The following is a 12,609-nucleotide window of genomic DNA, read 5'->3' as shown; positions in this document are numbered from 1 at the left end:
TATAAATACTGTAGCTCCTCTGTCTCATGAGTAAACCTGCAGTTTTTTGGACGTTAACGGCGTGTTCCTGCTGCTTTCTGCTCTCACTGTCATCAAGGACTCAATTGCCTTCCAGAAACTCGAGTCCCGTCCTTGAAAGGAATTACTTCGTTGTCAATAAACAAAAGGCGCTGGCTGAAGTGTGCATGCTGTTGCATACTGGCCGGGTCATCTGTATGCAGAGTGCGCCGCTCAAAAGGTGATTTTCTCGCTCAGAAAAAGAGGCCTGAGTACAGAGAATTTGAGCAATGTTAAAAATGCCAGAGTTTAGGCCTGTCCTTCTCTCTTCTATCAAACACCCACGAAAGACTGCACACATTTAATTCAACTGTTTCCTTTTTTTCCAACCTTTTTTCCCCCTCCAAGTTCTCCTTTTTTTCTTTCATTTGTGGTCTCTCCTCTCTTTCTCACTCCTTCTCCCCCCACACTCACTCACTCCCTGACCTAATTCAGACTTACCAATGAACTGTTGTGGACAAAGCACTGAGTCCTGAAGGATGCTCTGCAGAATGGAAAATTAGCCGTGGACTGAAGGCCGTTTCTTGTGCGGTGGAACATTTTCATGTTCGTTTGTGCCCCGGTGCTGTGCTCTGCGCTTTTCAATTGGAAGTTGATCAGGGATGTGTGAGGGAGGAACGTGTCAAAGTGAAAGGCCTTGTTATTCAAATTGCTTTTGGAATTTTTTTTACTTTCCCTCCTGGGCTCAGTGCTGATAAACGGTGGCAAAACATAAAACATTTGTCTATGGCCTTGAGAGATTGGGTTCAAATATGATCTATCTGATATGACTGTTACCATCTCTAAATGGATTTATTTCTTATTGTATTTAAATGGAGAAATTCTTTTTTGTAGTTTCTTTATATTTTGTCACTTCATCATTTCACATATGACTGATGTTGTTCCTTTTCAAGGATTTCTTTGACCAAACGCGCTAAAGTGCCATCTCACTTCTGCTCACTGTTAACAGCGTTCACTGTGTTTGAGGGGACTGCTATATTACAAAGTGTCATTAAGTTGTGAAAAACTGTATCTTTTGCAGAAGTAGTTTGGAGCTGAGATTGAGGTAATGGTGAGCTATAAATTGAGTGTTGAGCAATTTTCCAGCACACTGTCTTATTTCGACCATTCACACCATCTGTAGTAGGTCCAGCCTGAAGCCCAGAGGTTCTGGCTCAGTATGTTGCCATGATGGAATCCACGATTTTAGCCCTCTCCTTCCAATACAGCTTTTGAAATGGCTGTTAAAGCAATGTTCTTTGGAGTGAACTTTGTGGGTGTTCTGTCTGTGTTTATGTCCACGTTGATGAAACTGTATCCACTCATTGCATAACAGTGCACCGTCCATAAGCTCTGGAACCCCTCACTAAGAGGTCAAACACGGTTTTCCACCGCTTTGTAGATTGTGTCTGTATAATGAAGCATTAATGCACCTCTACCTCTGCTTAAAGTTCCTCTGTGTGTGTGTGTTTATGGATGGGATGGACATTTATCACTCACAAGGTCCGACCATGTCATGCTTTCATAATCTCAGTCATCTGAAGGACAGTTGAGTCTCTCTGGGACTTGGTTTCTCTCAGTGGTTCTTCCTCACGTTCTTTGTTCTTTGGTGGTGGTTTCTCTCAGTGGTATTTCTTCATGTTGGCAGTGTTTTGCTTTTCATTTCATTTTTGTTTCTTCTGTTTTTGAGTATTTGTTCCTGTGTGGTTCTTGCTCTCCCTCGCATGCTGTTTGGGAGCTCTTTCCTTTGAGTCTTGGTTCCTTGAGTTTTTCGTTTGAGTTTTGGTTCCTGTCAGTGGTTTCCCTTCAGTGGTCAGTCAATGGTTATTAGAGTTCTGACACTCCCTTGGGCTGCACTCATATTGCTGGACAAGCTGCTTTTGGCTGCTGGCAGACAATCTGTAGAAATAAAACTGAAGTGAAAAATAGTCCAGGAGAAAACCTGACAGTTGATGTCTTGAGTCCTGAAGTGGTCAGTTGAATGGCGAGTGTGAGCATCCTCAGCTCTTTACTGTTAAATCTGGAACACAGATTCCACTGATCCTCATCATTTTCAGCCTAAATTGAGACGTATGCTTCCACATTAATCTGACGTTCACATTTGGCCTTGTCTCTGATGGTATTAAGATACGTAGGGTTTTTAATTGGTTTATCAAATCTGATTGCCATGGCAGCTGATGAAGCTTGTCTAATTCTCCTCCTCCTTGTTTTATTTTTTTTTTTTCAGTGATAGGTTAAATTATGGGGGATCTGGGAATATGCAATTAAACCCTTGCTACGAGGTTGTATCAGTCAAAATAATTGCGGGATCGCGAGTGCATCTCGCCAAGCGATTTGTCAAAGCAGCAGACACGCTGATTCCTCGTTTCCTCGTAATGTTAATGGAAAAAGTTTGGGGTTTATGTTCCACATCTGAAATATCTCACTAAATCTCTCTCCCTCTCTCTCTCTCTCACTAACGTTGTTTCTGTCTCCTCCTCCTTTTCCTCCTCCTCCTTCTCGCAGATAACTTCCCTCAGATGGCTTATCAGAAACGCTTCATTGAGCGGAAGTACAGGCAGGAGCTGAAGGAGATGAGGAGGGAGCGAGAGCGGCAGGAACGAGACAGTGATGAGGGGGAAGATGGACGAAAATGAATGAAGAAGAAAGAAGAGCATTGTAAGGAGGAGTGTAAAGCCTAGAGGAGGTAGACTGGACAAAGTTACACACCCAACACACACCAGGCCACACTCAGGTTCTTCCCTAGCTCCGGATCAGCAAAAACTTATTACAGCGAGACATTTGGCCCAAAACTCATGTTTATGAACTTGAACACTTCCTCTGATTGTAGTCAGTCAACAGGACCGGACACTGGCCAGCACCGCTAACTAGAAACAGCTTTTACCCCAGTAACTAGCCACCAGCTGTAAAACTCTGTCTTGATTTGTGACACACTTATCTACACCAGACAAACCAGAAATCACACACAAATATTCATTTTCCACTGAACATATTGGTGCAATTTGCAGATCTACAGTTACAGACTGTAGTCCATCTGCCCTGATCATTGAAGAACAGGGTGACAGGTGGCTAACAAAGTATGCAGAGCAACAGATGGACTACAGCGTGTAATTGTACAGCTATAAAGTGCATCTGTGTGGGCAGTGGAGATTGTAGAATATTTTTTGGCTGAGCAGTGAATATAACATCTTTCTCCAAGAAAAATGTAGGATGTCAATTACTGGATTGTTATTTATTTACATGATTGGAACAGGTTCACTGCTCTTTACACTGTGTGAACATTTCATAATGGATGGACCAAAATGGCTCTGAGTTCAATCTCTTTGTTAATCTGTTTAAAAAAAATTAGGAGCATTTTTGAGATGGACATGCATTATTAAATTTTTTTGGGGGGTTGGGAAGGGACTTGGACAGCATTAATGTTTTAGGAGATGATGAGGCAACGACACCATTTGGGACGAACATATTCAATGAAAGCAGTTTAATTAAAAATGACTTCTTTTACTTGTTAGTTGAATTACACTCGAAGCTCCAGAGCTGAACTAAAGAGCGAACTTCAGACTCCAAACACATCTCAGCGGATGGTCTACAGTTAGGGGAAACTTGGAACTGTCGCTTCCTCCTCTATTCAGAAGCTCTGGATTTGAAATTGTTTGTTTGTTTGTTTATTTTTTCATGTTTTTATCACGTTGTGCTGTTTGTGTGGAGTGTGATTTCTATAAAGTAAACTGTTAAGTTTGGACCAGGCTTCTTAATAAAGACATGAACTGAACTGTGTGAAACTGCCTTCATTATTTAATTTATTATATGTCATAAGTTTGCAGACACTGCTGCACACACCCATTGTGGACACAGGGTCAGTCGTATCACACAGCTGTGTGTAATCTCCATTGACATGTATTTACAGGATGAGTCAAAAGTCTCAGGACACCCTTATATTTCAGAAATAAAAGGGGGAAGGACATATCTGAATACCCCAGCAGTTTAGGCTATGTCTGGAACATGTCCGCAATCTTGGAAAGTGGTCATGTAGCATATCAAAGACGACCAGAATGTTCTCAGAAATCGACTGCCACAATCAGATTTGCAATATTCAAAAATTACACCTTACACACTTTTCAAAGTTTTAGTTGTTCGTTACAGGTAACTGAAGATGGAATTGATGAAAGAAGAGAGGATTGAGGTGATGCTGATGTCCTGGGAATGCAGCTGCCATATCATTGCCACAGACCAACAACTACGTTAATGACAAGCCACGTAGTGGATGTCCGAAGACCACTACCGGCAAAGAAACCTCAACAATGTTTTGGCAGCCTTTGCAAAAAGTCCATGACGTAGCCCATGACATCTCACAGCAGAATGTGGTGTCAGCCAGTCATCCATTGTAAGGATTCTTCATTCCAATATGTGGCACGCCTTCAAGGTCCAGCTGCAGCAGAAACTATCAGAGAATGACCCTGACAGACATGTCGAGTTCTGAACGTGGGCATTAGAGCAACATTTTATGTCAGTGGTGAGGTCAACCGCCAGAATGCGAGGTACTGGAGACGGAAACCCTCAATGGATATCAGAATCACTTTAATCCTCTCTTCTCTTGTCAATTCCATCTTTAGTTACCTGTAATGAACAAAAACGTTTGACATTTCTTTGTTGATAACTTTTGAACCACACGAGATATTGCAAATCTGACACTGGCAATCAATTTCTGACAAGATTTCACGGTTTCAAAATGTGACAAAAAACACAACAGAATTGGTGTGAAAGTTCCAGTACATTAAAAAATGGCATCCATTTTTTTTTTTTTTTTTGTCTAAGTTTTTATTCAGTTTGAATTACCACAGAATCTCACTTGTAACTCAAACTCTTTATAGCACATTCAGTCTATGTTTACTTTAATGCAGCTTCTCATTTTAGAGTCAGGTCCACCTCATTAATCTGAAACAGCAAAAAGAAGTAAATATTAACCACCTATGGAGCAAGGGTTAAGCAATATCTTCATCTCTTTTCATGATTTTCAAGGTTTGGAAGTCTTTCTGCCATCTGAACACCTCCAGATTGTATTTCTCTGCCATTAATATCTCCTCTGAAACCATTTATTAATTAATACCCATGTCTTTCAAGACAAAAACCTGGATGATTGTGAGGTGTGTACTAATGGTCGAACTGCTGTGGGTAAATATTGGAGCTGCTGGAGTTTCACTCAGGTGCCGATGAGTGTCAGGACCTTTTATCATTCCCCAGCACTATGTACTGTGGTTCTTCCATCCAATTTAGCTTTTCTCCACTGCTCTTCCTCCTGGTGTCACTGTATTTGTGGCACACACCTGAGAGCACACAGGCTTCACACACTTCCTCTAAGGCTTCTAAGCCTGCCACTGCATCTTTTGAACTGCTGGCAGTGTTGCCAGGTCCTGAGGCGATTTTTGGAGGAAAGCTGTGGTCCCTCATGATCTACACGAATGGACAGCCACCCAAACTGAAACCTGCTGAAGCTTGCACAGGATATTAACCCACTGCTAGCACTGTGCTGATACACAGTTTGTTTTAACCATCCTCTAGCTCTTCATCAGTGGGCAGTTTCTGACCACAGAGCTGTACTTGTAAAGATATTTTTGGTTGGTGGACCAATGTCAACCTTGCAGTAACTCATCAGTGTCACTGTGAACACACACACGCCCATACACTCGCTTGTTTACAGTGGTGGTGATAGGAACCAGACGTCTGCGACTCTAAAAGCTCCTCACAATGCACTGCTGTTTACGCTTCAGGAGACACCTGTATATTCACAGGTGGTTTTAGAGTAAATAGAAGGGCTATATTTCTGTTATAGCTGTTGTGACCCCTGGTTTCTATCACCGTTGCTGTCTGTCTCTCTAAAATGAGCCATTTCGCACTGCTTTAACTCTTTCGGTCAGGATAATTTAGTGAAAGTAATCAAACTGTTTCACAAAGAACTGAATACACATCAACAGAAAAGAGCGGTAAAGAGGAGAGACGGCTCTTTATATGTTCAAAGGTTTTTTTTTTCTAAAAAGCTGAAGTCGGCGTGGGGGTGGGGGTCAACCCCTTGTGCTTTGAGTGTGGATTACAAATCCCAAGCTGATTTGTAGGGAACTCCTACATAGACTCGTTTTTTTTTCCCTAAAAAAAAGAACTTCTCTGAGAATGGCTCCTCAGCGTTCAGTACTGGCCAAAAAATAGAGCAGCACACGATGAATTTACAGATAAATCCCTGTTGGATTTTAGTAAAAACTCAAAGACCAAAGCAAAGGACAGCATTAATGCAGCTGTGGAAGCCTTTTAGCTCAGTTTTTTAGATAAGACCCACTATTAAAAATTTCCTCTCTGATGTTAACTCAGATTTGACATGCACTTTCATTGCACATTTGATTGTTTTCATCTCTAGCAGATGCAGTTATTAGAGGCATCTAGAGCAGTTGTTTACCATGCAATCTGATTGCCAGTCCAGACATTACATTCACACAGTATGATTACGGAAATGCAATTATGACAAGACCACAGTTTGATTTAAAAGGGTTTACAGCCACGCCGCAAGCTCAATATCCAAAGGTGCTTCATTGTTGTCATGAATTCAGTTGCAGAATGAACAGGAACAGAGCTGTTCATGATTAAAAGCATGTTATTTTGGCTAGATAAATTCTGTCTGATATTACACTCTGTCTAAGCCACTACAATGCTGTTACAGCTTCTACCCTTCTGGGATTTGTAATTTGTTGCTGCGAGGGTTTGATGGCATTCAGCGTTGAGACCATTAGAGAAGGAGTGAAGGCAGATACTGGACTCCAGCTCAACCTAAAAAAACAATCCTATTCTGTGAAGTAATGCAACAAGCTGTGTGTAACTCAAAGGCTAATGACATCAGCAGTGGGTGCACCTTTAAGTAGCTGAATTCACTAGTCATAAGAGGTGTCTGGATACATTTGGACAGATGATGTATATATTTCTGTAGAGATGCTTGTGCTAGGAAGCTCCAGGCCAAAAAAAAAAACGTCGCCAGGCTGCTGTGGCGTCACCGTGGTGACTGGGCCTTTATTTATAGGAATGGGGCGGTACGTTGCATGTGTTGAGACAGTGTTGAAGCTATGGCCTTTATACGCACATCATCCACTTTGTGAAGTCCAGGTGCTTTTCAGTCTCAGTGATCAGTTGTTGCTGTTCAGTTGTCTCACCTCCCTCAGTTACTGTTGCATGTCCATCAAACTCAGCACAGGATGACTGCGTAGCATCTAAAACAGCTGAACTAACAGATTAAACAGTTGAGTAACACTATTTCGAAGTGATTTTTTTATTATTGTTCAAAATATTGACTGTGAAACTCGTTTAGAGCAGACAAACACTGGCAAACTTTTATATGTAGGCCAATTTAAAGATTTTATAATTGTATCAAACAAGGCAAACAACTGTTTCACAAAGGGCTGAATGGGATTTTTACCAAATTTCAGTTACGCTCATTCAAACTTATGACAGTAGCTACACAAGAACACATTTATAGATGAAGCATGTGAGGTCAAATTTATTACGCATTCAACAGTGGTCAGCTCCTGACCAGAAGTTAAGCAGCTTTTATGTGGATGGTGGACAAGTATAAGCTCAGAGGTGGAACATGAATGTAAATAGCTTGCAATCTTCTTAAGTATGACGTGTCCTGAACACCTCGCAGAGAAAAACCACACAGTGGGGAGAAACCCATTGTCAGTGATTTTACATGTATTTAATGTAGAGTCATATAAATATTTCATACAAAATATCACATTGTACAAAGCATAGATAGGTGATCATTGTGTCAGGGACGTTAGTTCCCCCCTTTCGGACTGGAAACCAAGGATAATCTAACAGTGTCTGCAACATCACACAAAGCGAGCCAAAGTGGCCTCCAACGTCTACATCACTCACAGTTCACTTTTCAAAAGAAGAGCAGGGTATTTTGGTGCGCAGTGTTTTTTTCTTTCTTTCCTTCTATCTTTTTTTTTTTTTTTTTTTTTTAAACAAGTCTCATGTGAGTCGTTTAAAGACAGTCTAAGATTTGCTTCTTCAAGTGTATTGATTATTCTGTCTCTCTGATGGCCCTGTACTGTATTGTAGCTTCTTTCTGAGCTTTCACCCTTTGGTTTCTAATAGTAATCACGGCTAAATCACCAGAAGAACAAGAGCAGCGACTGTTAGAAATGCAAGGAAAGATGTAATTTCTTTGTTTAGGATTATTATTGAACTGATGTTTTTTTGTGGGTTTACAGTAAATTCACAACGAAATACATGAACTCAGCCACATTACAGTCTATTATGAGCCACGTTTCGATTTAATGTGAATAAACGTGTCTAATTTTCTGTCTGATTTGATCCTGATACAAGAAATGAATACTCTGTGAAGACACGTTTCGATTCAGTAGACTGTGGCAGGGAGTGCGCCGGAGCATTTTGGTTTGAAGAACACAACTGGAAATAAAACAAGAAAAGCTGAAATGTAAAAGTGCCCAAAGATAAAAAGCAAAATACATACTACATTGGTCTACAACGATGAGCATGTCAGAACAAAGAGCATCTGTCAGAGATGGCAATCAATGCATTATTAATACTTCATTCATAAAGGCAGAATTAAAGTGGCGTGCTTCGGAAATAATATGGCCTTTGGTCTCCATTTTGGGTTTTATATGTTCCAAACGGGTCTGGGGAATGAGCCTAAACCTAAAGTATTTTTCTAGGATCAAAAAATGAAAAGTAAAATTAGTAATATATATTAAAAAAGTAATATTCACCGAAGAGAAAGATCGCGAATTTGAAACGTTACCAGTTTATCGCATGTCTCCTTTTACTATATCCCATCAAACTAGATTTTGAAGTGAAAAAGTTCAATATCACTTCAGCAATCACAAGCTACTGTAACTGCAAATGCATTTTGTGCTTTTCCTCTCCTTTACTCTTTTCCTGCATTTTACTCTCACAGAACTTTGACTTGCATCAGGATCTGAGAAACCATTTTGTAACAAGCACAACTGTCAAACCTACTACATTCTGCCCTCTGTATCTGCAGGGTACACATCCACAGCTGTGTAAATCCCTTATAAAAAATGCCACTGTGCTCTATTGCTTAGGGAACAATAAAAAGGGAAAAAATTGTAGGTGTTCAGTGCAGACAAAAGAAGTGATGAACGAGACACAATGCAAATAGTGCTCAAACAGCAAGATCTGGAGAGAGACTGAGGATCTGGAATGGCAAGAGGCTACAGCAAGGTGTGTCTACACATCATCTAATTTGCATTGATTTAGTGTAGCGCTTGACTCACGTTTTTGCTTGTTGAAACATTCTGAAAAAATGTTCAAGTGTCTATTGTTAAAATCGAGGACAGAGAAGGCTGACTGCATTACCGTTCATCAGGCTTTAATAAAGGAGCAGAACGTAAACACTTTTTACATTTCTGCTAACCAGTTTAGGATTTTAAGTTGGAGTTGGAAATCAAGGATGGAAAGTTAAAGTAGTTCTTCTGCTCAGAGAGAACCTGTTCATTATTCCACATCCATAAGCTCATTTCTTTTATTACTTGAAGCCAAAATGCGGCATTTACTTACCTAAAGATTTGCCGGACCTACCAATCTTGACCTTGTTTACTACAACTGAGACTTCTTTACACTTGGAAACACCAATCAGGCTCCTGCGATGAAAGAAAGCACCTTAAACTAATCCAACAATCCAGCACCTCGTGGTAAGTGCTAGCTATGTACTGCCTGACCATTAAACTACAAAAACACAGTTTACACCAGTCCATTGCCTAACTACTGCAAATGAAACAAGAACCAATGGTCTTGTGAATGCTCTAGAGTCTTTTTCACATGAATCATACTCAACTGTCTCAGCCAACAGCATGGTTTCTTCCAACGATGAAGTGTGACGATGCGTTTGTACAGCGGCACTGCAGAAGAGTTACGGCTACACAGCTAAAACCCAGAAGCACTGACTTGTGTACACAGACATACGTTGTGATTTTCAAATATGCATAATGATGTTGCCGTATTTGTGTAAATCCCATTGTTTTAACTTCTTTATCTGCTCTGCGGGGAAAAAAAAGTAATGCACGCAGTCAGTGAGGATTCCCAAGGTCAACAGGCGGCACGGTCAACAGTTCCTTTTCTAATTATGTTGGGGTTGGAGCCACTGAAGACCAGAATGTTCTCCAAATGCTCAGAGTAGGTTTGATAAGACATCAAAAGTTCAGTCCTGTAAAAGGGCACTTTGGGAGAAAGAAAACAATGTCAGTGCTTGCCTTGGTATTCACTTTGTTAAATACCACACAAGGGGTAGATGTTCCTTTATTTGTTTGGCTCTCACGGTTTATGGATGTCCACCACTGAGGACCAGCTTGTGCGAATCCACAGAGTCAGTGTCGGTTTCCCTGCTTTAAGCTGCATGGTAGGGCTGCACAATATATTGTTTCTTGATATTGGCCTTTGCAGAAGAGACAATATGTAAATGAGTCTTGTAACCAATCACAATGTTTGTTACTGTGTGCTGAGAGCATCCTGACCAACTGCAGTTTCAGGTGAGTTTCTGTGGGTGAAGAATCAAAATGTTCATTTCAACAAAAGTAAGATATTTTGGTCACGTAAATTCACTGATAAATCTTTCATATATTGCAGAGCATACCACAGTCGCAATATATTCGCAGTGCTACTATTCTGTCCATATGGTGCAGCCCTACTGCGTGGCTATGAATCTTCACTCTCCTCCCCTCCGTACATGTCTGCGAGCTTTTTAAATCGGGGCCCCCACTCACTCAGGTAGTTATAGTCCTGAAGTCCCTCACTGCTGACCGACTCCAGTGAGCTCAGGCTATCAGCCACTGAGCCGCTGCCCTCGTAGGCGTACGTGGCCAGAGAGTCGTACGGGGGCGCTGTTGGGTCCAGGTCGTTGTCCTGCAGCCTCTGGGCGATGAAGTCTCGGACGTCTGTATTGTCTCGGGCTGCAGTGGCTGTTAGCCTGCGTGTGGACGGATACCGGTTCTCAGGGATGATGTCCCGTCTGTGTTTGGAGTCTTCAATCACTTCCGGGTTCCTCAGGGTTCCAATGTCAAAGGCCTGGGTGTCTTCCTCTCCTCCGCCTTCATCGTTATAGCTCACCACGTTATCCCTCACGTCCTCCTTGGAAATGATCAGCGGCTCCATCTTCTCTCTCTGGCTCCGCAGAGCCGTGAACAGCACCACGATCACTGCGAAGATGAACAGGACACCGGCATCACATCACGGTTGTCATTTTAATGATTTCATAACATCTGCTAATTTAAAGAAGTGGAGTGAAAACAACCGAGATGTAACAAATCTAATTTTGTTTTCTCTGACATGTTTGCTCTCTGAAGTTCGCTTCTTCATTTTCACACTGGGGCTACAAAGTTAATGTAGTTGTTGTGAGCAGCCATGATTTAGACCGTACTACTGTTATGGGGTGTTGAAGCTTTATAATAAGGCCAAAAGCTGCAATATGATAAAACACAGGGAATGGTGGATATTAGCATTAACACTGCAATAGTCTGGAGAACATCGATTACTGCTAGATGAATGCACTATGTGAACAATAAAAATGTAATGACGGTCAACAGAAAGTTCTTGCCTTTCTTTAACCTTTCATGGTGGCTTGTAAATAATACTCAAACCAAACTACATTTTCTTGAAGGAATATGTATTATGTATAACTGTCATTCAAAATTTAAACATTCCTCTGCTCTTCTGTCATTTTATGGTAACTGCTGTCATATTTCACAATTGTCATTTTATTCAACAAATATAAAACTGCATGATAACACTTGCTGTATCACACAGACTCAAGCAGCTTATTGCTTCAATATATCATCACTGTCCAAAAACCACAGTTCTCCAGAATTGTAATCTTAGAAGAGAAGAAAGAGGTTTTATTCTAAATCATTGTGGAGCATTTTTATTTGGCCACTTATCAATTCAGAAAGCAGCTTATGTCTTCAAACGGTAAATACTGAAACCTGCAAAATACTGAGATATGTACTTTTGTTTTTTGAGACAGAGAAAATATATTAAAAACAATGTAATACAGCAAAGAATAATAATGGTAAGAATCGTAGTAATGTGTTCTTACTCAGCAGTATAATGACACACAGCAGGATGGCCACGAGAGCTCCTGTGCTCAGTCCAGCCGCGAGCGTGAAGGCCTCAGAGTTGCACTGCTTCATGTTCCCTTCTCGGTCACATGAACACACCCGCACGGTCAGTGTGTTGGTGCTGCTCTGGACAGGGAAATCTCCATCAGCAATCACCACAGGCACCAGATACACACTCTTCTGCAGCCGACTGTAACCACTCCGCACTGTCACAATCCCGGCCGTGTTATCTGCACAGAACAGTTCAAACCTTTCACTCACAACTACACAAAACTAAATATTTAAAAGACTGGGCTCAGTCATCATGTTTGTCATTATTCTTAATTGTGCAATAATAATTGAACAGCATTGAATCAAGCATCTCATTCACAATTCATTCTAAGGATCTGACACCTTACCTTATGCTGTTTAAAATCTACTACAAAAGGAGTGAACA

At 41.0% G+C, this 12,609-nt stretch overlaps 2 protein-coding genes across 14 annotated transcripts in view; one reads left to right on the top strand and one right to left on the bottom strand.

The window, feature by feature from the left end:
• The window catches only part of drosha (drosha ribonuclease III), a 183,368-nt gene extending 180,691 nt beyond the window's left edge, over positions 1-2,677 (top strand). For all 3 annotated transcript variants that reach the window (XM_066665982.1, XM_066665981.1, XM_066665980.1), the window contains exon 31: positions 2,542-2,677. In XM_066665982.1, coding sequence (XP_066522079.1) covers positions 2,542-2,672 — 131 coding nt within the window. In that variant the 3' untranslated portion in view covers positions 2,673-2,677. The remainder of the gene's footprint in view (positions 1-2,541) is intronic.
• Positions 2,678-4,916: 2,239 nt separating this feature from the next.
• LOC136691143 (cadherin-10-like) overlaps positions 4,917-12,609 on the bottom strand; it is an 84,211-nt gene continuing 76,518 nt past the window's right edge. For 2 of the 11 annotated variants that reach the window (XM_066663492.1, XM_066663491.1), the window contains 2 exons: positions 12,152-12,403; positions 7,509-11,255 (listed from right to left, as the gene is read on the bottom strand). In XM_066663492.1, coding sequence (XP_066519589.1) covers positions 10,756-11,255; positions 12,152-12,403 — 752 coding nt within the window. In that variant the 3' untranslated portion in view covers positions 7,509-10,755. Of the gene's footprint in view, positions 4,972-7,165; positions 7,298-7,508; positions 11,256-12,151; positions 12,404-12,609 lie in introns of those variants that run through there. The other 9 variants (XR_010801846.1, XR_010801845.1, XR_010801843.1 and 6 more) reach the window with 9 other exon arrangements.

Source organism: Hoplias malabaricus, chromosome 3 (assembly GCF_029633855.1).
Source record: "Hoplias malabaricus isolate fHopMal1 chromosome 3, fHopMal1.hap1, whole genome shotgun sequence".
NCBI lineage: Eukaryota > Metazoa > Chordata > Actinopteri > Characiformes > Erythrinidae > Hoplias > Hoplias malabaricus.
Note: the sequence above shows the minus strand (reverse complement) of the source record. Positions and strands in the feature narration are given on the sequence as shown.